This window comes from Falco naumanni, chromosome 13 (genome assembly GCF_017639655.2).
Source record: "Falco naumanni isolate bFalNau1 chromosome 13, bFalNau1.pat, whole genome shotgun sequence".
Taxonomy (NCBI): domain Eukaryota; kingdom Metazoa; phylum Chordata; class Aves; order Falconiformes; family Falconidae; genus Falco; species Falco naumanni.
This window is the reverse complement of record NC_054066.1, coordinates 28,401,532-28,425,657: the sequence shown is the minus strand read 5'-3', so window position 1 is coordinate 28,425,657 and position 24,126 is coordinate 28,401,532. Positions and strand designations below refer to the sequence as shown.

Here is a 24,126-nt window from a genome sequence, read left to right as displayed (position 1 = left end):
GGGCTGACAGCAGCACTCCTTCCTCAGAGCACTTACACGGTGTGATCAGCAGTGTTATAGCAGATGAAGCTTGGATTATCTGGAAACCAACGGGGTGTTCATTACTCTTTAATCGGAGGCAGGTAATAAGCCAATGTGGGGCCAAAGCAGAAGGAAAGCCACAGGCTGCAGGAGGTCAGAGGGTCAGACCAGGCAGCGAGCTTTCCTCCCGGAGAGGGAACTCATGAACCAAGTCAAAATGATGTTGAACTGAACAGGACTACAAACATCACGCAGATCACTCCCCTCCAAAGAGGCTGGACCTAGACCAGCCCCGGCTCTCCTAACCCATGGGTGAGCCAACAAGAAAACCCAGCTGTATTTGTGTCTAGAGAGCGCATTAACAGAGGACAGCTTTGAAGACATTTCCTTTGCTTTGAGACAGCAATGGGAAGAGGAGCTGAAGTGGGGCCACTGCTCTTGGCTACTCCAAGCATATAAAAAAAGGAGGTGTGCTTATTGGTGTTAGGAAATATGGAGTTTCCTCTTGTGTAGGCCTGAAAAAATGAATATATTACAGGAGAATGTTGCCTTGAAGAAGGAAAGAATCTGCACAAAGTGGTGGCTTGATGTCAAGAATTGGGCATTTGTAGACTGCACTGTGAAGAAGATGATAGTGATTTGTGAACACTGACTGAATCCTGTGGAAAGTGGCGGTGCTGTCTGGGTCACGTCAGTCACTCCAGCGCAAACATACTCTAAGAACTACAGCGGGACAATAGTAGACCATAAGCTTTCAGCAGCAGAAAGCCAGGGCTTGAAGTTAAACCAACAAAGATGGAAATGTCGCTAAACTGAGATAACAGTTCTGAAAAGAAAACTAACTTAGCTGGAGACCACAGATACATCGTGCCCATAAGCAATACACCTTAGCAGGAAAAAGATGGGCACAAAATCCACTACTCTTGGATTAGTGGCTATGGGGAAAATCTGAGTTTAACCTAGTTACCCAAATCTACTGGTTCATACCCAAACCTTCCAGTGTTCAATGTTCAATATAAAGGAGGTCGAGAAATGGAAAGGGTTAATTAGAGCAACCCTAAGTCCTGGGACATATTAAAGCACAAAACTAAATGATGTCTCCAAGGAGGTTGTTGACAGAATGCTTTTCCAACAGCATGGTCCAACCTAAAGACCCCCGGTTTATGCATCACAGATGCTAACAAAACCTGAACTTCAATACACTCAACCAGAAGTAGAGGCTTGGCCTTGGTCCAACGTGTGTGAAAAGTTTAATGCTTCATTATGAGAAATCGCTCTTAGCTAAAAGTGACCATAAACCACGTACTGCCACTGCGATAAAGAGCTAGCAGGCAATGCCCTCCTCTTCAGTGAGTACGGCGGTGATTTTTTCAGTTGCAAATGTATGAATTGACAAGGAACCTGGGAGGCATTTAAAGGCTGCAGACAAACACTGGAGTGCATTAAACAACCGAGCAAGGCACCAGAGTCCACAGCCAGACTCCTTGTCACCCACAGTAAGGCCACATCAAGCTGCCCTGGGCAGCCTCCCACAGAAGCCATCAGAGCTGTGAGCAGAAGGTGACAGGGCTCCAGGATACCAGCCCCTGGGTTAGCAATTACAAAAGGGAGCCCTGTGCTAGGTAGGACTGTGTTTGATGGGACTATTAAGGAAATTCCTAAATGCTGCAGAACAAAAAAAATTGTAAAGGATATATGGAAAGACAAAAACCTAACAAACTGCTTAGCAAGACATTGTGGATCACACAGAAAAATACCGAGGCTTATAACACATGCCAAAATAAACGTCAGCTCAGGCACTGGAGTCCATGCTGGCTGAGCAAAACGTTAGTTCCTGGAAAAAAGCAGCATTCCTTTGTCAAAATCAAGTGAAAAAAAGCCTCCTACTCAGACAATGTTCAAACCTCTGGTATGGGACGAGCGATTACTCATAGCTATTTCTGCTACATTTGATGTGTTGGATTTGGCAATGTCTGATAACAAGCCAAGGTTTACTACGTGTGGTTTTCAACAGTTTGCAATGAACTACCAGTTTCAACACATAACAGCTAAGCTCAGTTATCCCAAAGTCAAAGGAAAGCAATATTTAAATAATCAACCTGTTCTGATGAAGGCTAAGATAACCCCGATCCATATGTAGCACTACTATTACACCGTATTTCACTCAAGTGCAAACCAACATGCCAGTACCATGGGAATTCATCTTTATGGTCACAGGAGACATGTAAATAGATAGGCAAGGCAAAACTAGTTCCTTGTCATCACCTGGGCACATTGAAGCTGCCCAGAATGAAGCTGGGCACATTTTCAAGAAAATGAAGTGTCAGAAAACTATTTACATTGTGCTGTTTCACAAAATGCTTAAAATGGGGGAAAAAAAGTTATCATTTTAATTCATAGTACCATCAGAGACTGACCTACCGAATGTGAGATTGGCACGCTGGGTATACACACACTGCAGAATAACCAGTGGCCTGTTTTATCACTAACCCCCGTACAGAGACAGACCTCTAACTAAAAATATGAATTGTAATAACCATGGTTTGAGTCATAGTCTTCCAAATTTGGCAGAACTAAAACTGCCTTCCTGCGGTTCTGCTCACTGGAGCACTTGCCACCCACGAATGTGCACATCTGCTCACCTGTAACCGAGTGCTCAAGTGTCTGGCCAAAGTATTCGAGAAGTCTTTAACCACCATGGCTCTCTCTTTCCAGCATGATGAATAATAAAATAGGTTTAAACACTTATTCAAATGTAACCATGTCAGTAGAGTCCTCTTGTACTACTGTTCCATATAAAAACATTGCAGATGACGTGAATACTGTTCAACTGGTTATCAGAGTCTGTTGTGCTCAAACTATCCCCCCAAATGCCTGTATTATATATGGCAAATGGTATCTTAACACCCAGAGGCTATTGGACACTAACTTTTGTATGCCGCATTTACATTTTGAAGAAGCCAGACCAAAGCATTGAATGTTCCTACAAGTGACACTACTACTCTTTACAAGTATTTCCTCACTCATGTAGCAAGTTCAATGCAGATTGACCGTGTGCTGCTGTAGCAGAGGTAGTAACATTCACCATGGGTTTTGCTGTTTCTAGCATAATATTGCACTTTTGTAATATCTTATTCAAGGATCTCAAAGAACCATTATTTGAGCCTCAAAATGTCCATCACAGTAGGTCATCTTTGCCGTACTTTGTGAACAAGTTAGAAGTGTGGCAGGATCACTTAGGAGTGAAGCATGTCTGTAACACATCTGTGTTCATACTTGTGCTTAGGCATACTCTGAGAACGAAAAAGGTGCTTTTACAGTCATCGCAGTATTTACAAATTGCATGCGCTTATGCAATCAGTATGATACGCAGTTTAGGAAGATACATTCTGGGCTTTCCTAAAACACACACGTCAATAAATGGGCTGAGCTTTTAGTAAACTATGTTGCATACTTTTCCCAGTCTGTCATTGCAAGTTACATTAAACACCGAAGTATCAACCTTGTGTAATCCCAATGGATTTCAGAGTTGCAGCAGAGATAATACAACACAGCAAGACCTATTCCCACCTGCGAGACCTGAAGGCAGTCATTTCCAGGGAACGCAGCTCACGGCATTTGCACTTGGCAATGCGCAGCAGCTGACAGAGTGAGCAGGGATCAGGTCTGTAGGTTTAGCCAGGAAAGAGGAGCATACAAAAGTTTTTTGCTAAGAACAACAAAATTAAATAACTTGCAGGCTTGACTTAGCAAAAAACTTTGAAGGTGAAAAGAAACCAGTCTCAGCCTACGAAGGTGAGGACAACTTAGTTCCCTGAATCTCTTGTAATTCCAGGCCTGGAAACACGTAACCACTCACCCTGACTTTGCCTGGTAAAGAAAGATTAATTTAGCCCCAAGAAAATTCCAGGATATCAGTAAGATGCAACACACAGGAGAGTCCTGTCAACAAAACCTACTTGCTCTGCAACGGCTCGCTCAGCACACAGCACAGCTTGGTGAGTGCTGGTAATCCAATGCTGACTAAAGGTCTTTTTGATGTGATTTAAAGCAATGAAGTCCAAATTATGGCAAAGATGGATCTGCAACTCTTTAAAATAATTGTTCAAAAGTATGTAAGGGAGAGAGGAAGGAAAAAATTAACTAATTTCCCTGAGGACATTAAGCCTATTACATTGGTCACATTTAAGCTACACATTTACAGACTCTAGAACCAGTACTTTAAAAATCTACTGTCATTTCTAAATGTGGAAAGCAAATTTGAAGCAGGGTGTTTATGCCAACTTCTATTTCACTGAGTAACCTGTCCCATCTGACCTAAATTAGGATTTATGGAAGCACCATGTCAACCACTAGATTGGTGCCTCTAATAGCACTTCAATACTGCACGGGGTCATAGAGGCTTTGTGGAAAACGAAAAAGAAAAAAAACCCAGAGACAGACTTGTCTTACGACTATTTAAACTCTTGGAGCTGCACAATGGATATGATCATTTTGCTTGGGCCAGGAAAATCCCTTGTACATGTCAACATGTCAAAAGGTAGTGCACGAGGAGGACAGTTCAGGGACAAAATGATACGACACTGGGTATACCTTTGTTGTGGCATTGACTTAGTACAGGTGATCACAGGTGAACATACACAGTGCCGCGGTCTGAACGCCAGTCACCCCCATAGCCACCTTGCTGCTTTATTGCGTGAAAAATCAGCTTCTCATGCACCCGCGAGCTGCTGTTGGCTGAGCCACACTCTGACATTGTCAGAGAGAATTACGGCACATTTTGTACATCTTGTCAGCGCTCCCTTTGGTAATGGCAGAGAAACCAATTTGTCCACACTTGGGATCTCAGCCCATGACCCCACATCCGCAGACTACTGCAGACTCAGGGAGAGGCCAATGAGCTCTGGTGCAAAGCAGGTTTATTAGGTAAGAAGTCTGTGGATGTTGATGAGAGTTTTGTTTAGGCTAAGCACCAGCTCAGTTAACTCAACAAAGGAGAAAAGTTCATAGCTCTGCTTCATCTCATTAGCAGCAAAGCAACATCTACTGCTGCTGTGGGGTAACACACTGAACAGATGGAACAAGTGCTTGTTTCATCCAGTTGCTATGAACTACCCCTACTGATGAGCACCGAAGAGCGAACCTAAGCCAAGACACTTTAGGGGTCTGTGCATCCCTCCACTCAAGCTGCTCCTCGTCTCAGCATCCCCCTGGGCACCATACCCAGCTGCAGCTACATCCTGCTCTCCTGCATCGCGGGCAGCAGCAGCTGGTCACACCTGGGCACATCTCCTTAAAGAAGGATGAGTTCTCCTCCTTCCTCAGCCTGGCTTCAGCTTGGAAGGAGAGTCCGAGTACCACAAAAAAAGGATTTTTAAAACATGAAGAATATGTGAGGCACAAAACACCACAGGGTCACCAAACGCCACAGAAGGCAGAGAGCGGTGAAGATCCCAAGCAAATGCTCCTCCAGTCAAGAAACACTTCTGATCACATCTGTTGCCAAGTCTCAAACTTCCAGCAAGAGAATAAGCAACAACTTGTTTTTCCTACAAGAAACAAGAGAATATATGTTGCAATTGTGAAGTTCACTACTAAGTAGTTGTGCCGGGGGAAAAAGAATAAAACATAAACAGAAGAATGTCAGTGGAGTTGTTAATTGTTGTTTATTCCAGCTTAACACGCTGGGCTAAACCAGGAGAAACATGGTCAAGTAGATACAGAGTCACTGGTTCTGGAAACAATTAATGCATTATTTGATTTACATTGGTAATCCTTTACTATTAAATAAAATCTGTTAATAGGAGTAAAAGTATGCTCATAAATCTCCCAAACAGAATCAAACCCACCCACCATAAACATGAAACCAGGGAATAAGAAATAGATGCAACTTTTTAAATTTCAATTTTAAGCCTTTGTCAGCTTCCTCACTTTCCTTTGCTTGTGCTCTTCAGTTTGGATTACAAGTAGGTATACAAACAATAAATATGTTTATAGGAGAAAGGGGTAATTTTTAAAGCAACCAGCTTCAAGAGATGCTGATTTATTTATTTTTTTAACACTACTAGCTTTGCCTGCATGCCATAACTCAGTCCAACAGATTTAACTTGCAGTAAGTTACACAAAAATTAAGAGAGAAGGTATGATTATAATGGGGTCTGGAGAGCCACTACAATGCGCTCAATACACAGAGTCCAAATCTGTGTGCAAAAGCCACATTTGAGAACATACAGATTAGCTTAGCTCTGTAAAACCCTCTGTCTTCCTTCCCTTTACCATCGGGACAATGAGAAGCCCATGTCATTTGGGAAGGTACAATGGTAAGATCTCTCTGCCACATCGTCCCATCTTCAGAAGCAAAGGTGCATCGGCCCTTCCGCTGCCCGTATCGATGACTGACGTGCAAAAAGCCCAGAAGGTGTGTGCAGCAAAGCAGGGTCTGGGGAAATCATCCCACTCCGGCTGCTGCCTGGCTCCTCCGTGTCCTGGCCGCATCCCCAGCCTGGCCGAGGGCTGCTGGCCCACCCGCCTGCACGGTGGCACAGGCACCTCCTCAAGGAACCGTTAGGCCTGTCCTGGTCCAACCCAGAAGTCAAGTTCCCCTGGTTTGGCTTCTCCCTCAGGAGAGGGATAACACCACCCCACCTGGAATCTCCCAGCTACCAGGTAAAGTGCGTGTGGAGACCAGCCTGTTCCAAGCGATGCTTCCAGGCTAGGTGTAAAGCGCACGTGATTTGCTGTTATCACGTACGTGAGGGCAGCAAGTTATGAGCGTGTTCATGTTCTATTACACTCCCCGTCACGCTGGGAGTTTCTCCACGGTCTGAGGACGCAGATCACCGTGGGCACGATGGCCAACCCGGGAGTTAGCACTCCCATTCGCGCTGCCTGCCCTCACATTTGGGATGCATTTGAAATACCAGTCCTGCAGAATAAAATGCCAGCTAATATTATTTTTGGCCTAGCAGCAGCAGAGTTGATCTCTGGAAACGCTGGCTTGAGCCTGTGCAACTTTGTGATCCCACTGAAGAACCAGAGGTCCATCTGTTCCAAATCAAAGTTTGGCTTATGGAATGCTGGAATTTATCAGACCGGTGCAGGGGTGAGCACTGCAGGGGAGCAATAAGCTTTTCCATCTACACCGTCATATGGTACCGATTATCTCTCAGTACAGCATAAAACATAATAATAACCAGATTTATGACCAACATACTGCAACCTGTTTCCCCTGCCACCTCCTCCTCTTCCAGCATTTTGTCATTAACCCCACAAAATGTTTGCTGTTTGTTTCCTTCTGTAGGGCACCAAGGAGCCAGCAGCGACTTACTACTATAAAATGGCTATAATATTTTTCATTGGAGGGAATTGCATTTTGAATGTGGCTTCAGTGACCACGGATTGAATGAGGCACTAGATCTCCCTGGGCTCTATCCTTTTAAAAAGGAGACTAGGCAGGCTGGAGATGTGCAAACCCTTCAGCATCCTCTACACACAGATATTATCAAATGCTTTCTTTCCAACAGCTCACTTGACACTCAGTGCTCAGAGCTAAGTTAATGGCGGCATTTTTATCCCAATTATCTAAAAAGCAAGTAGAACTAGAGTGGAAAACAAGGACCTGCCCTCAAGTTATAACCAAATCCAGCAGCCATACAGGCTCGTGTCTGGGAACCATCTGACACCAGCCACTTTCAGAGGCAGGATACACATGGCCACGCATTTGATCCACCATCCCTACACGTCTGGGACACTAGAAGAACAAGAAGTGAAAAATCACCCAGCATGCAGGGTTCAAGGTGAGACCCAGCAAGGCTAGAGCAGGCAGAGCCCGCCAACTGCTCAAGAGCCCCGTGCTGCATGCAGGGGTAACTGGGGCTACACCAGGTAAAATAGGGCAGCCTCAGGTCTCAGCTGGATGTTGTGGCACTCCCAAAGCCAACACCAATAATGCCCGATACAGGAATGCCATCTTTCACCTAAGCCTTTCAAAGCAACCTACTCCAACCGTTGCCAGCCCTGTCTCCCCAGGAGGGTACATGAGACCTAGAAAAGCAGAAAGGCTGAAGGACCTTTCAGAAAGCACCCACACAGCCAGTGAAGAAACTGCAAATACAACACAGGGATCTTGAACGTAGGCTCTTGTTCTTAATCACTGGGGCCCCAGCCACACCAAGGCAGCAGAAATCCTGCCCAGCATACACTGAAAAGCAATAACCAAACTTGGGAGCATTCAGGAAATTCTAGATGCACAAGTCTGGGCCACTGCCATCTGCAAGATCCTGGAGGTACCAATAAGATGTAAGATCACAAACCATCCGGAAAAATACGGGCTGATGAAAACTACTTTGCTTAGCTCCAAGAAAGCTAAAGCGCCTGACAAATATGGTGGCTTCCCCCCCCCCCCCCCCCCCCCCTTTTTTTTTTTTTTTGAGGAAAAGATCCATAGGCTTAAGAGGCTTAAAGTGATGAACATGACATAAAAGAATGCCTCAAATTGCTTAAGGTACGGCAGAGATGTGAATCTGGGCAAAGTGGTTCAAACTAAGCAGGAACTGAACCAAACCATCAACCCCAAACTGCAACAAGCTAAAATAAATGGATTATTGTGGTTTCTAATGCCTTCTTTCTGCCCCTGTTTAAATCCCCTCTACGACTGCAGTGTAGTTCCATAAGATTCACTTATGCACACACGCACGTGCATCTGGTGAGCTGTTGTAGCTTGTCTGTTCTTCAAAACACCCTCAACTTGATCATTTTCTTAGTATAAAGTATTCTGGCCAACAGCCCAGTCTTAACCCTGCTTCTGCTGCAGGATCATCACCCTGCCTGAAGCACACACAGCCAAAAATAGTAAAAACTAAATGAGATAACAGGAGCTGAGGACATGTCAATTTTCCAATGCATATAGGAGGCATCTTCAAACTGTCAGAGACAGATCATGGATCCACCCTTACAGTTCTTAAACTGTATTCCCTTCACAGCTGTAAAAGCTAACACTTCAGTTAATATTACATAAACGTTGACATAAGAGTGTAAATCAAATAAGCTTATAAGTCAACAAGGAGACTGAAAAAATAAACACCCCATAAAGCAAAAATATTTTGTGAGGGATAAGACTTACACAGCAAATGCCTGACTCAATGGCAAAAAAAACCAACTTGCAAATCACAATGTTACAGAGCAGGGGAGGACTGCATGCAGGGGACCTGGAGCTGTCACCTGGTCTGCCCCCTCACCCACAGTCAGAGGCAAGAGTGCCTGTGCCGTTGGGAGCTGTAGTAGCAGTACAACTGGCTGGTGGGGTAAGGCAAGCTTTCAGAAGAAATAAAAATCTTACATTACATCAACTGATGTATGTGGAAAAACCAGAAATGTTTTAGGGAGCACCAACACTTCTTCAGATCTGTCAGACCTCACAGCCTTGCCCAGGCCAGCTTTCCAGGTTTCTTTAATGTGCTTTTAACCTCCACAACCTCCTCTGCCAGCACAAGCTAGAGAGCTTTTTCTACTATTTAAGCTGAATATTTTTTTACTGGTATTTAAGCTCATTATTTCCTGCCTTGTCCAGTATGGTCTGTTCCCTTAACCATCTTGCACACAGGTGAAAACTGTTATTAAGTCCTGCTTCAGTTTTATTCTACTTTGGTTAAGAAACCAAATTTTCCAATTTTCATCCTTTTGAGGGATGTTGGAATGGCAACTCTGATTCAACCAGAAAGTCCCACCAGTATCTTATCCTGGTATTAGCTCACAAAGGGTGAGTAGGAGAACAGTAAGCAAGGAGCGCAAGGGCAGACAAGCACACAGCAGTAACTTCCCTCCTGCTCCCGTGGGCCCTCCATCCGTGGGCCCAGCATTTCCAGAGTCAGGGGTGGTATTATTTTTATAACCCTTGAATGGCTGTAATCCATGAATTTACCTCATCACTTCTGAAAGCAGGTACTCTTTCAGCATACTTAATGCACTGTAGGAATCAGTTCCGCCATTTAACTGCACATATCTAATTACGTGTAAGAGGTGCCTATTTTGTGTATTTTGCATTTGCTTCCTGACTTCATTACGTGTCCTCTAGTGCCTGTATTAGGACAGAGTGAGCCACCACTCCCAATTAATCTTCTCAGTCATTCATGACATTGCAAATCTCTAGAGCTGTCTCTTTTCCAGACTGAAGTCCCAGTCCATTTTTCTTCACATGGAAGTCTCTGATTATCCTCATACTCCTGCCACCTGTCTCCTTTTTCCTTCAACACTCAGGATCCAATTAATGCAGACAATGGCATAACGATGTCATTTCTTGTATCTATTTTTCTTCTCTTGGGAGATAATTCTTCTCTTGTCTACAGTGCTGGACTCTATGATCTTAAAGGTCTTTTCCAACCTAAATGATTCTATGATTTACTTTTTTTTTTTTGTCAGCTGCTGAGCACTGAAGCGAATGCCCTCTGTCTTTCTGCAAGGTAGTGACTCCATCTTTGGAAAACCGTCTGCAGCCTCTTGCTTTCATTCCTACTGCTCTTGGTATTAATGCCCCCAGACCTGGCAGGAGCTGTGCATGCACGCTAATTCTGGATGTAACCAAAGGCATGCAAGCTGCTTGTGCCCCCACCAGCATGCCACTGCGGCATCCTTTCGGGTGGGGGTGGGGTGGGGTGGGGGGGGAGGTGCACCCAGCCTCAGTTTTAAGCACCAAGGAACTCACCACATTCACAAACAGTCTGCCCAGAGGTTAGATATCATTGTCATTAGAAATGCAAGCAGGGGGCTGAATTCTGTTTCAGTTGTTGGCTCATCATTCCTTAGAAATTCTTACAACTGACATTAACACTGTTAACCTGTGTGTGAGCTGCCACTTGAAAGCCCAGGAAAGGTGTGACTGGCAAAAGGGTACGTGGGGAACTCCGCACTGTCCGTTATTAACACACTGCAGCACAATTTTCTTGCAACACATTTCCTTCAAGCACTCTGTGTCATGGGAGAGTGCTCTGAAGAAGAGGTAGCTCTGAAGAAAAGCTATCTTTTCATATTTTCCATGTTTTATATATTAAATTTCCAGTTCCAACACCTACATAACTAACATAAAATTTGCCAAATACGTATATTAATATTTTCCAACTTTTCCCACTATTTTCAAAACATCACATTTGAAAAAATAAAATTTGAATGGGCCCTTTGTAGTGTGTAGGAATCACAGAAGTCCAATAACTCCAAGGTTTATGTAATATCTGAAATATGAACAACGCTGTCCCCTGCGTAATGAGCCAGCCTGCATTTCTTCAGTGTATTTAGAATGAGTCACATAAATCTCCTGTGCTGCACATGTGTCCCTGCTCAAAGAATTTCCCCAAGAATGCTAGTTGAGGATTTCCAGGAAATTACAATAGTTTGAATGAATTTAGAAATAGTCACATCCTTGAACATATCATTACTACTTCAGAAAGGAAACTGAGCAATACATTAAAAAACGTTCAATATATTGTATTTGATTAATGCAAGGTCACAGCATTCAGCACTTCAAAACCCAGATTGTTCACTCATGTTTGCAACGTAATTTTATGAAACTAAAGTTTTATCATTAATTCTACTAAATAACTATTTCAAATAGTAAACCTGGAATTTAAAATATTTAGGAAATAATATAATTATATCCCTTTTACGAGTGGATACTTCTACTACTTGACCACTGAAAAAGTAAACAAATATTTTATCAATAAAAGTTGGTATTTGAGGGACCTGAAGTTATACAATATTAGATTACATTTTAAGAGACTGCAAATTAATTTATTCAGTTAGCTACTCCTTGGAATCAAAGTGGCCCACTGAAGGGCTGGGCTGTAAACAGCTCATGACCACCAGCAAGCAGTTAGAGGCACACAAATTCACATTACAGGGAGCTGCTCAGTGCAAGCAAGAGGCTCACAACCCAACCTGAAATATTTACTTCAAGGAGGAGTATCAGACCCATCTTGCAGTGTATCGCCCACCTCCCCCACAGTCTCACAAAACCCGCTTTCTTGCACTTGAAAACAAATACCCGCCCTTGATGAAAGCAGAAAACATGAAACAACCCAGGGAAAAGGTGAGATAGGATCCAACCCCACCCAGAGCACTGGGGATCTCATTGTGTTGTGCCTCCAAGGAGCTTTGCGTCCAGACTGGAACACGCTGACCTGAGGGTCCTGGCCCTGTGTATCTTGTAAGTCAACTGAAGCAATAATATCATGATAATGAAGAAGGAGACACAGATCTGCCCTTGGCCAACCCAGCAGGCTAAGAAAGAGTCTTAGGTATTAGCACGTGCTCACCCAAAGGCTTGCACGGCAGAGTCCGACCTGTGGCACGTGTGCTCTGTTGCACCCAACGCTCCACGACTGTTAACGCAGCTCCGTAACTTACGGCCTGGAGCTGGGCCACGTGCGCCCGGCCTGCCGGCCCTGCAGACGCAGCCAGAGGAACCGCCAGCCCTAGCCAACACCCACATCCCTTCAGCCCAGCGTGACCTTTTCCAGACAGCTCGGGGTTCATTCCCCATGACAGACAATCCTCACCTTAACCTTCATGGGAGTCTGGGCTGGGTGGGGGCTGTACTACATCCCTGAAGGAAAATCATAGAATTGGTTCGGTTGGAAAAGACCTTTAAGATCATTGAATCCAACCATTAACCCAGGACTGCCAAGTCCACCACTAAACCATGTCCTTAAGTTCCACATCTACATGTCTGTTAAATACCTCTGAGTATGGTGACTCAATCACTTCCTGAGGAGATTTCAAAACAGTGCAATTTGTAAATTATATTGTTTTATAAAATTAATGTTCCTCCCCATCCACGAACTCTGCACTAGAGGATCTTTGCTACCCATTTGCTTGAGCCCCGAGAGGACTTCCCGTGTAGTGTTCAATTTCTCATAATCAGAAAGGCTCAGCCCTCTTACCTTCAATAACACACTGATCGGGGATAGGAATTTTCCTCCCCATCTCCGTGACATATGCTTTCACTTTACCCAGGTTTTCCTTCAAGTGCAAGTAGAGCTTGTCCTGGTATTCCACAGGGCTCGTCACTGCCTCCGGGCTTCCTTCGAGGGCCTTTTCTTTAGCAGATTCTGGCAGATTTGCTGATTCTGGGTAATCGATACTTTGGCGTGAAACCACGGAATTTCCCAGTTGCATTGCTTCAGTATCAACACTAAAAGGCAATTTATCATTTTCTTGGCTAATGTAGATCTCTGTGAAGGAGATACCAGCAGTTATCTCCCCATTCTCCTCGTCCTGGCCGCTCTCTGAGTTAACCCCCTTCATGCGGACTGCATGCAAAGCGAGGCTTTTGGACCTGGAAGGCGATGAAGGAAAGGAAAAATGTTTTGGAATAGGGGTAAGACACAAAAATCACCCAAATGCGTGCTCTTCCATGTTACCCCTGTGCAGCTGGCTCAGAGCTGAGCATGGGACTCACTCAGCCCGAAGCAAGTACCTTTTGGTAAATACGCATGTCAAAAGCAAAACTCAAGCTGCAGATTTAATAAGTAAATGAAACTAAATAATATCCATATATCACAACATCTGCGTGCCATGGAGGGAGCGACTCAACCTATCTGCAAGAAACTTATAACCCCAGGACTGGAGTGTAAGCTTTATTGATCACATCATAAAAATGACATCCAGCAGCCATTTAACTGAACCAAGATTCAGCCTCCAGTTCTTCACTGCCCTGTACCGATATGCCGAGGATGAAGTTAAGCCTCTGGAAGAGTAAGAAAGGTAGAAGTGGAGTGACTGAAAGGGCAAATACTGGAGCAGGAAGAGAAAACCTCTGCTGTGCACAGGCAGCCTAAGCGGACCATGAGTGCGTGTTGCTGCCTCAGCCCTTATCTCACCCAGGTCCCGGGAGAGGCGCACTCATCTCACACAGCACACGGGCAAAACCAGATTCAAACATTTGATATGTCTTGCTGGCAACAATACACAAGATAGGTCTCTGTATCTTCCTTTCCAGTAATATCTGTATGCAAATATTTTCCTATTCTTTGTGCTGTTTTAGGGCACAGAAGAGATTAAATAATTTAGAAAGTTCTTATCCAGCCTTTGAATTCATGGATATGAGACTTGGCTAAAATTAGACTTATGATGCCCATAGGTATCATGGAAGCAAACCAAATTCTCAATGCTTAGATAAAACTTTATTACAAAGCTGATATTCATGAAAATCACTCGCACATTTTACAGAGCCATACCTGTTAAATCTCATATCCTTCCTTTCTTCTTTAGAAACCTGGCCTAAACTGTATCTCCGCACTGAGCCAGGAGTACTGTTGTCAACGTTTATTTTCTCTTCAAAAGCCTGTATTTTAACTTGAAGTTTTTCATCTTCTTCGTTTCCATTCATAACAGATTTGAAATCATCCAGTGGTACAGGGGATTCTGTTTCAGCATCATTTTCCATTCTGAGGAAGCAGAAAGCAGAGATTTAACTCTGGCACACTGTGTCCATAGTGATGCTGATTCTGCATTTCTGCCCGCGACCTGTATTACATATTCAGTAAAATAATTATGTTTCAGCAGAGATTCTCTTAGAGCTCGACTAATCATTTTCAGAAACATCATCTAGACCAATGTCTCTGTCAGATGGATCAGAAACATTGAACATCTCTGACAATATGGGATTAGAAACTATGTGCTGTATCTGCATAAGCAAAACCCAATTCTTTCCCCAATAGTCTCATGACAAAAGGTTTTTCAACTGAACTTAAACCATTTTCTCAGGCTTGCTAAACAGCAACTTATAACGTTTTTTCCATAAAGCGAAGGTCAAGCTAGTTCAGAGTTTATATAAGTCTGTGGTTTTAAAGTTTTGACAAAAGTACATGCAGTTCCCACCACATGACCATACTCCGAGTAAGAAAGTATCTTTTAAAACTCAGCACATGGACAGAAACAGATTCAACAAAAGTTCTAAGCAACGTGACTGGAGTTCAGCAAAAGAGAAAGAGAAAATGAAGAATTAAAATGAACTCTGAGGGCTGCAGGACAAAGCTGTTTTGTTTTAAATTTGATTGCTATGTTAGTCTTAGAATATGTAACCTTTTAATGCAAAATTCAAAGATAACTTTAAAATAAATTGAAGGGAAGCTGTTGATTTTTAAGACCAAAGCCCTAGGGCACAGCAGAAACCTTATGCAGAAGGTCCCAGGATGAAAGGTGCACCACCCAGGGCAAGGGAGGCACACCGATGTCACACCCCGCTCCTAGTGCGGCTGTTTCCCTTCTCAAACCCACGCTTCCTAGACCAAAGTTTGCCGTCTGAGTGCTGGATTCCCCAAAACAGGGCTTCTGAAAATAGTTTGCTGGGTTTCTACACAGCTCACAGCAAGACTCAGCTCCTCCAAATATTGGGCCATTTGCCAGAAAACTAAACCTTGAGTATCTGTACTCTCCCTTGAAGATGCTGCTTGGCCTTTATGCACCAGGAGCAGGACTGAATTTCCCAGGGGATCACCAGCAAACTGTGGCAAAAGCACTCCTGCTCCTTCCCCTCTTCTTGAGGGAGGTGCCTTCTGCTGGGGATTTGTATGTTACCATTTACTCCTGCAACTATAGCATAACTGGACCAAAAAATCATGAAGGCAGTACAAAGACACTCAAATTTCTTACAGAATTAAGGCGTATTTGACAGTATTTGCTTTCTAAGCTCTACCCACAGCTCTATAACAAGCTCATTCTGCTTCTGACCATTTTTTTGTGTTTTCCTGACAAACATCTGAAGAGCTAAATCTGTAAAATACGGATACAGAAAGCCACAAATGATAGTTTTAACATCGCATGTTCAAAGCAGCAGTCTCAACGAGTCATGCTCGCAGTTGGGAAGCCTGTCACAAACTCCTGCAAATTACCAATTGTGGGAAGAAAAAAGATGTTTAAAAAGAATCAGAAAATGCACGTTTTCATTTGTTTTGATAAAGGCAGTTCAGGGTATTTCTCAGGGGAGTTGGCGAGTTTTATCTTGCTTTGTTTTTAATTTAGGCAAGATCTCATAATAACGCTGTGGAAGACTGAAAAAAAATAATTCTTCTGTAATAAAGAACTTTGGTATGACCTTTACTAACAAATCTTCCTGGAGATGTGAGACAAGATTTAATTTATGAGGAAGCTGCCACTCCAATGTAACTCTCAACACTGCTCCCATTGTGGGAATTAAGCACTGAGAAAAATGTCTGTTACGTACGTAAATACATATAGAGCCCTCTGGCTACAGAAAGGATTGATGGACTGATGAGGTTTATGAATGACAGACCCAAACCCGCAAGCCTTGGCGATGTCTGGAGGCCTTTGGTAACTGCACCTTTCCATCCAGCATGCTCTCGCTGAGCTCCGATGGCTTTATGAAGGCAATACCAGAAAACGCTTCTGCTAAAGAAACATGTTAACAAATCCTATTTGCTGTACGAAAAGCAGCACTAAGTTAGTGCGTACAGGGCTTATCGGTGCCTGGTGCTCCTCAAGCCACCGCCTCAGTCTTGACCCTGTTGGTGCCTGGGATTTCAGAGCAACTGCGAGCACTGCGTGAGGGAGGCAGAGGACTCGGCCCTGGGCATGCCCCCGCAGATCACTCGCTCTCACGTGTACCCACTTTGTGCTTGCATCAATTCCCAGGAAGCCAAAAGCACATACCCCAAGCGAAACGTTCAATGAAGCCTCCACCCCACGCCCAACGGGATGCCTGGCAGGCCTTCCTGCTGCCCTCCCCTTCCAGCAACAGTAAAATAAACTATTGTTTGCAATCTTGGCAAGAGACATTCGGCACATTGCTGAGGTTGCTGGAGCAGGATCAGCTTACACCAAAGCTCAGGCTTGTTTTCAAGAGGAAAAGGATGCACAAACCTATTGAGAAATCATAAGGATCTGGCTTGCAAAGATGGTGCTGTGCTACTCATCGCTTCGCTCCTTTTAAATTCTCTGTAGAAAGAGACCTAAATATACAGGTCAGCAATTCAAGAGTGATACATTAATTTGAAGAGCCTTTCTCCAGACCACCAGCACCATTATCAACATCACCAGTCAGGTGCTTAAAGTGGGAAAAAGAGCATACACGAATAGGAATTACTAAAAATACACTTGAGACGGGATTGCTTCCAGAGCTTCAACTCTGTCCTTGTGGCTCGCCAGTGTACAGATATAATCACCTCCTCAAATATAACAGACATGCAGGTCTGAAAGGCAAGTGGTGGATAGCGAGACGGCGATCTCAAAACCTCTGGCTCACTGTTGGGAAGGCCATCAAGAGCTTCCAAATCTTGCCAGGAACAATCATGGAAACATCATCAGCCAGGTAACATTCAAGGCTGAGGTGCCACAGGGAGCTGGAGGCTGCACCCCCAGCACTTCACACGCCATGCCGCTCACCGTGGCGGAGGACAAAACATTTTACTAGGTGATGCTGGCAGATGCAGGCAGTGGTGTGTGGCAAGGGGAGCGGATACTTCACGCAGACAGGCTTCTTGGTGCCTGCACTGAATTAAATCACGCTATAGTCCCTTCCCAATATTGGAAATTCTTAGAGGCTAATATAGCTCTCTTCACCACTAAAAATGTTGATTTAAAGAAGGACAAACACTGTAGAAAATGAATAGTAAAGGAATGCTTAATGATGTCTTGTGCTACACCTACTCTCTGCTTTAAGGAGAAAAGAATTTCATCCAGCCACTACACTGAAATGAGTAGCACTGGCATAGCCTGTTATGCTCAGTTCTTACCCAGAATGAGGGCTTGGAAGTGTCATTAAATTTTCTTTCTTTACTTTTTTGCCTTCTTTTAACTGACCGTGCTATACTTCTAGGTTGGACTAGTCCATTAAAACCCTGTATGTGTTCTTAAAAACACCTCTGAGACTAAATAACTTGCATTTTAGTGACAGTAAGGGGCAACAGAGCATCACATGGTTTTAATTATACTCTCCACTAACTGCATGTAAAATTCCCTGTGTCAAACAACTCCAGGCCAGCTATCGCTCTAAAGAAATCAGTTTCTTCTTATGTAAACACAAGATTCTGGAAGGAATGGTTATAATCCAGCCACACATTTAAAAATCCCATTTTCCTTTCACAGAACAAATACTTTGGATTGCTGCTCTTCAAAAAACACTGCAGTTCAGTAACAGCAGCAGCTCTGAGGCTAGGAGGGTATTTCCGTGTTGACAAGTGGACCGGTCCCACTTACGCTAGTACAAGTCAGAATAAACTCTGCTTAAATAGTGGAGAATGCTCATTTTAGCCTTAATTGCCGTGCCACAGTTGTTCTTGTCCAATTTGGCTGATGATTTGTTTGATACAGGCCTGAAATGTGAAACCAAATAACTAAAAAAGCATAATTGTGAAAAATCAGTGTTTTGCTGTGATCTCTCACAGCTACATTGAGATAACAAGATGATGGCAACTGCAAGTAACCAGGTTCACAGAGGGTTAGGCAGGGGCAATAAAATAATTTTTTCTAAAAAATTTAAGAACATAAAAATCAAGCAGCAGTTGGAGAATAAGGAATAATTTCAGAAAGGTTTGTTTGAAAGGGTCCAGGCCCTGCCACTGGCTCAAGACAGCTGTGTGCAAGGCAGACCCCGCTGCAGCGGACGTGTCCCAGGACACTGTTCCTTACCCAGAGGAGCATCAGGAACAGGTTTTCTTTCCCATCGCCTCTGGCTACACTCATGCCTGCCTCACAGCAAGCACAGCTGCATCACAGGGACCGTCCTGTCTCATAAAAGCAGCAATTTATCCACAGAAATGTTAAAAGCTGGTAACAACAAAACAAATAGTGTGGAGAAAAGTCTATTTTAAGTTCCTTCCACTGCAGACATAAGACCAAACTCTGCCCTTCTTTAAACCAAAATTAACTCTGAGCAGCTCCACTGCAGCCCTGGGATAAGGTTTCCATGGCCCACCCCTCGTACCACCCTCCAGAGTCTAGCCCCCTGACCCCATGGCACCTTTCACGCTCTGAAGACAGCAGTTGCATTTTCATTTGCTTATATGCATGGCTGTGTTCAAACTTGTCACTCAGAAGCAAATACAACTTAAACAAGCAAACAGCCAAAGCCTTTTTCTTTCATGCCTAGTATCATCAGTAGAGTTTTTTTTCCTGAAGGAAAATAAGGTTATTTCCTGAAAAATCCACTGAAAAAATGGTATAATTTCCTCTCTTCTTCTCCCCCAGACTCTCCACCCAAACAGTATTTTGCATCTGTAACCACACTCATGCAGATAACGAAGTTTCTGCTCCTCAGCAAAACAAATGGGACTTTCAGAGAGAAATGGGGAAACACAGCAACAACACTTTAATGAAAACCTTTTTTGTTGTTTACTGGTTTTTATCAGCTCTAGAGATAAATGTTAAGCACAGTAGATAATAAGGAATAGGAACATCATAACATTTTAGCAAATAAAGTAATTTTTCTACCGTAAAGCAAGGGACCACGATGGGCTCTGTGAATAATTATTATGCTTTGTTACTGAAGCCTCAATCCCTGTCCTGCTTCACTGCAGTTCCCAGAATACGTGACATCCTTCTGGTCCCCTTCACTAAGTGACATCTGGCATGCTCTTCTTCACAGCTGAAGCTGGCTGGTTTGGAAGACATGTATGTCACTGCATGCTCATGTTCCTCTCTCCACTTATGCTTTTTCACTATCTTCAATGAAACTTTTCATAAAAGAAGTGCTGAGGGGCTCCTTTTCAGCTAAAGTTTCTGCCACCAGGTGAAGTTTGGACATTTCTTGGGGCCTGGTTGTAAAACAAGGGACTGTATCAGGGTTCCTGTCCATTTTAATTTTTAACTCTCTCCAGGATACCAACTCATTGTTTCTCGAATTACTTCAATGTTTTGGCTCCAACTCTACAAGTCTGTCTCCACAGTTGTCCTTCACGGTTATGAGTTTTCTGACATCTGCATTAATTGTTTTCAAATAATTACTATTCCTTTGTGCCCTCGTGGCCTATTTCAGTATACACAATGCTAATTATAAGTCTCTCCCTAATTAAAAGTGACTACCACTATATGTTTAAATAACACTTACATTCTTGCTGTGACAAATGCAGCAATGCTCCCAATGCTTTAACCTTAGGATACACATTTGAAAGAAGCTGAGTGAGCAGAACATCTTTTTGTACAAGCTTGAGAAAATTTTTTCAGACTTTTTTTAGCAACCTTTATCAGGGAGCTACTCCAGTCATTGTTCTCATCAGCTTCAGCAGTTATCGTCTAGAATAAACTCAAAGATGATTGTGTAGCCTGATTTCACCAATTTATTTTTAACTGAAGCTTTTGAGGTCGCCTTAGTCTACTTATCTGAGACATGGCTTTCTTGCTGTACGTTAAGTGCTAAAACTTTAAGAGCTTCTTTATTCTTCAGTGCAAAATGACGCAACTTCTATTGAATGACATTCATACATCATTCATACCTAGTAGCATGAATCTGGTGCCTGCAGTGCACCTATAGCTCTTACTGCCACCCTTTAATTACAGATTTCTGCCTTAGTGTCAATTATACTTACGCTTGCATTTGAAACACATACTGCAAGTTACTTCTACAAGTAGGGATGTTGCCTATCAGGTGTCTGTGAACAGCTTCGTGTGCTTACCTAACTCTATAAATAACACAATCCAGTGGCTGAGTGAGTACGTACGGGAATGATACAAGAGGGATATCCAAGAGCGATATGAAAATGGCAGCGTAGCAAGTTATAGGAACTGCAGTACATCTTACTTTCAGCTGATTGTTCATTCATTGCAACTTGAACGTATTTAATATAAATTTATGCTGCCTCACACAGCCATGGAGATGACTGTGGCTTTATTGTACAAAAACTAGTTTTACCTGGCTCCTGCCGTGTTGTCGCTTTCTAGCTGTCGGACCAGGAGCTTGGCTATGGTGGTGAAACTGTTACTCATGCGGTAGATATCTCTGCTCTGGGTACCCAAGATGCTCAAGAAGGTGTCAGTGAGACTCTTAATTTCCAGCAAAAGAATATGGTGAAATGAGTGCTCCATGTTGGCCAGCTGGTTCACCAAATACATCAGGCATATTCTGGCTTGCTCCTAGACAACACAAGGAGGTAAGAACAATTGCAAACAAATTAATTCATTGTTTGCTTGTGCAAGGAAGGTTTGCGTGTGTGCTGCTGATTAAAACATTGTCACTGGGGAATAGTGACTACCCTGTGATAACTAACAAAAACGCAACTGCATCAAATGCAGAGTTTATTTTTCTGTACTATTGACATTACTTTTCTTCCTCTTGGTATTACTTAACCCAGCCTAACTTCAGCACAGCTTGTCTCCTAAATCCTAGAGTCAGAGTCCCTAATGCCTCTTTGAAGGGCCCTGCGCATTGCTCTAGGGTGGCAGATCAGCCTGGCTCAGCAACCAGAGCTCCAGCAGCAAACCTAGCTTCCCTTTCATCTTTGATGGGACTAACCAAGCTGCTTCACCTCCCTACACCCAGTTTCTGTGCCCTTTCTTGACTTTATTCTGCGCTGTTTGTGGCAGGCAAACTCTCTTGTAAGTGACAAATCACTCATGCTGCTCCAGGACACAGGGTCTCTTTCTCGTGCCTGTACCCAAACCCGTTGCACATCGAGCTCACACAGGTATTAGCACAGACACAAACGTGTTATAAACTGCCAACAGACCCTGTGGCTCAGGTCTGCGCTGCTATGAGGCACTGCATGACCCACAACCAACTGCGGTTGTGCATCTTTATTAGCCTTGTCTTATTCATGGGCTAATGTCCTGATTTTGCTTTGTCCATGTCACACTCCACTCCATAACTGCAAACAATCAAGGGTCACCAGGGAATTGCAGTGAATTCTGCACATGCCATTAGCTGTCACGAATACTTTACCAGGAGTGAAGATCTATTTTTCAGACCATAAAACGTTTCCTAGTCACAACTTCCTTTCTGGACCTGTTGGGTGTTGCTGATGTGCTATATTTAGCAGTGTCACCTAAGAGCCTGTCGTCACTGGTGCTACCCAGGCTGAGCGCCACTCCTCTTGCACAGCATCAGCAGAGGAGCGAGGCGCTGTGAGACTATCACCATCCCTTCTCACTAGTGGTGGGAGGTTAAAGCACCTCGTAAATCACAGGGCTTCTCTCCTTTCATAGCGATTCATTTAGGAGCAACACTAAGATTAGACCCATGACTAACATTGCAACAAAGAGAAATGAGATTTTGTTTTAAGATCTCATCACACACGATAAGGTGCTGTCTGGCAAGCTGTATCAATCACTGCCTACACACTGAAGTCTGATATGCCCTCTGTAGCCAAAGTTTTTGCTAGCCAGTTCTTCAGGGGGATGTGATCTCGTCAATTTCTCAGCGAGATCACATCCTCCACAAATTAGGATTAAAGAGGCTGTTTCAGATCACAATATTAAACATGCAAATATTTTCTAGCACAGATACGTTATCATCTCTGCTTGGCAAAGATACAAAATTCCAGTTCCAACTATTTCTGTATGTACACGTACAAATCCACATACTAAAACAGAAACCCCAAAGGTGAAGAAATGCATTAGGGTTCCTCTGTTTTATTATAATTATCCTAAGTGTAGTAGATTCCACAGTCCTAAAAATATCTAAGTGGGAAAAGCAGCAGAGATTGCAGCAATTAACTCAGGAGCTCTTATCAGATCCTCCACTGGGGTAACCACATACGGCTCTGTTCAGTGAAACCCACTTGGTACTCAGCAGATTGTTACAGAAATTGGGAGATATTTTGCTTTTAGAGCCTGTGCAGAAATGCGAGCAAATGCAAAAATAAAAAGTTCTTTCCTTCTTCCCAAGGGTTAGCAGAAAAGGAGGGGAAGTAGTGTGCCACACACGTACTCCAAACACTGTGGGGCAATAGGATTATTACCTCTTCTCTTCTGGGACCTCGTAACAGGAGAGAAAAAATTGCTGAAAGTTTGATTCCAAATACAGCTGGGCCATAAAAATACACTGGGGACTTCAGCAGAATGCAGCCTGAGCATCACAAGCAAGATATTTTTGAAGAAAAAGTCAATTTATTTCAAACAAAAGAGGATCTGCTATACTGTGCCATGACAGAGATAAATGAGGAAAGCATATCAGACAAATTGCTTCCCTTCAGCCATATGGGGAAAAACTACAGCTACATCCTCGATGGGCTGGATGGTGTGACGGAATGAGCATTTTCCTCAATGGCTTGAAAGGGGTTGACTTTTTGGTACATATTCACTAGTTTATTTGGAAGACAATCCTCCCTCCAAGAGATAAACACAGGCTCAATTAACATTTAAAACACATTTTTGTTTCCTAAACAAACTGTGCAGCAGACCTAACTGGAAGAGAAGTTTTGACCATTTTCATGTCACTTTGATCCAGCTGGAGTGTCTCCAGCCATGCTGAAATGCTGCTACTCGCCTGGAGTGAGGTAAAAGAACAATAAACTCTACTGAGTAATATAATATGTAACTGTTGTACAAAACAAAATTAAAGCAAAATAGCTCAACATGAAAGCAGTCATTATCCCTGCCACAATTTTTATCCAAAAATTTTCAGAAAGCCTATTTGGATGTACATAACCCACTGTCATTTTTAACAATGCTTATTTTATGTATTCATATATTTTTTCATAAGCATCCCTTGCATTTCATGGCATTTCATCTGCCAGTAGGTGAAGGTCTAAAATACAAGCAATAAGGTGTGGCAAAGTATTTTTCTTTAGCTTAAGATCAGGCTCAGAAAACTACAAAGAGATCACAGGCTTTCAGAAGTAACTCCAATTTCCAGTTGGTCCAAAACTTACAGTTATTGGGGGGGAAAAAAATAATAAAACATTCAACTGACCTATGCCCTGAGATGGTGTTTTGCTTTGCACAAATTTACGGTTGAGGGACAAGTTCTGATTTCAACTTCACCCGTGAGACTGTCACTGACATCATCAGAAGTGCCGTGTATAAACAAGGGGGCAACCTTTAAAATAAAGGGATCTGTTTTCAACCAAACCTCTTGTCTCTCCAGAGGGCTGTCTGAACTGCCAAGGTGGAGAGAGCAGCTCAGTGAAAGCATATGAGGTTGCTTCTATAAGCCAGCAGAGAGGG

At 43.3% G+C, this 24,126-nt stretch overlaps 1 protein-coding gene across 2 annotated transcripts in view; it reads right to left on the bottom strand.

The window, feature by feature from the left end:
• VEPH1 (ventricular zone expressed PH domain containing 1) overlaps positions 1-24,126 on the bottom strand; it is a 98,225-nt gene that overhangs the window by 28,322 nt on the left and 45,777 nt on the right. For both annotated transcript variants that reach the window (XM_040613523.1, XM_040613522.1), the window contains 3 exons: positions 20,876-21,096; positions 14,247-14,456; positions 12,951-13,345 (listed from right to left, as the gene is read on the bottom strand). In XM_040613523.1, the coding sequence (XP_040469457.1) occupies positions 12,951-13,345; positions 14,247-14,456; positions 20,876-21,096 (826 nt within the window). The remainder of the gene's footprint in view (positions 1-12,950; positions 13,346-14,246; positions 14,457-20,875; positions 21,097-24,126) is intronic.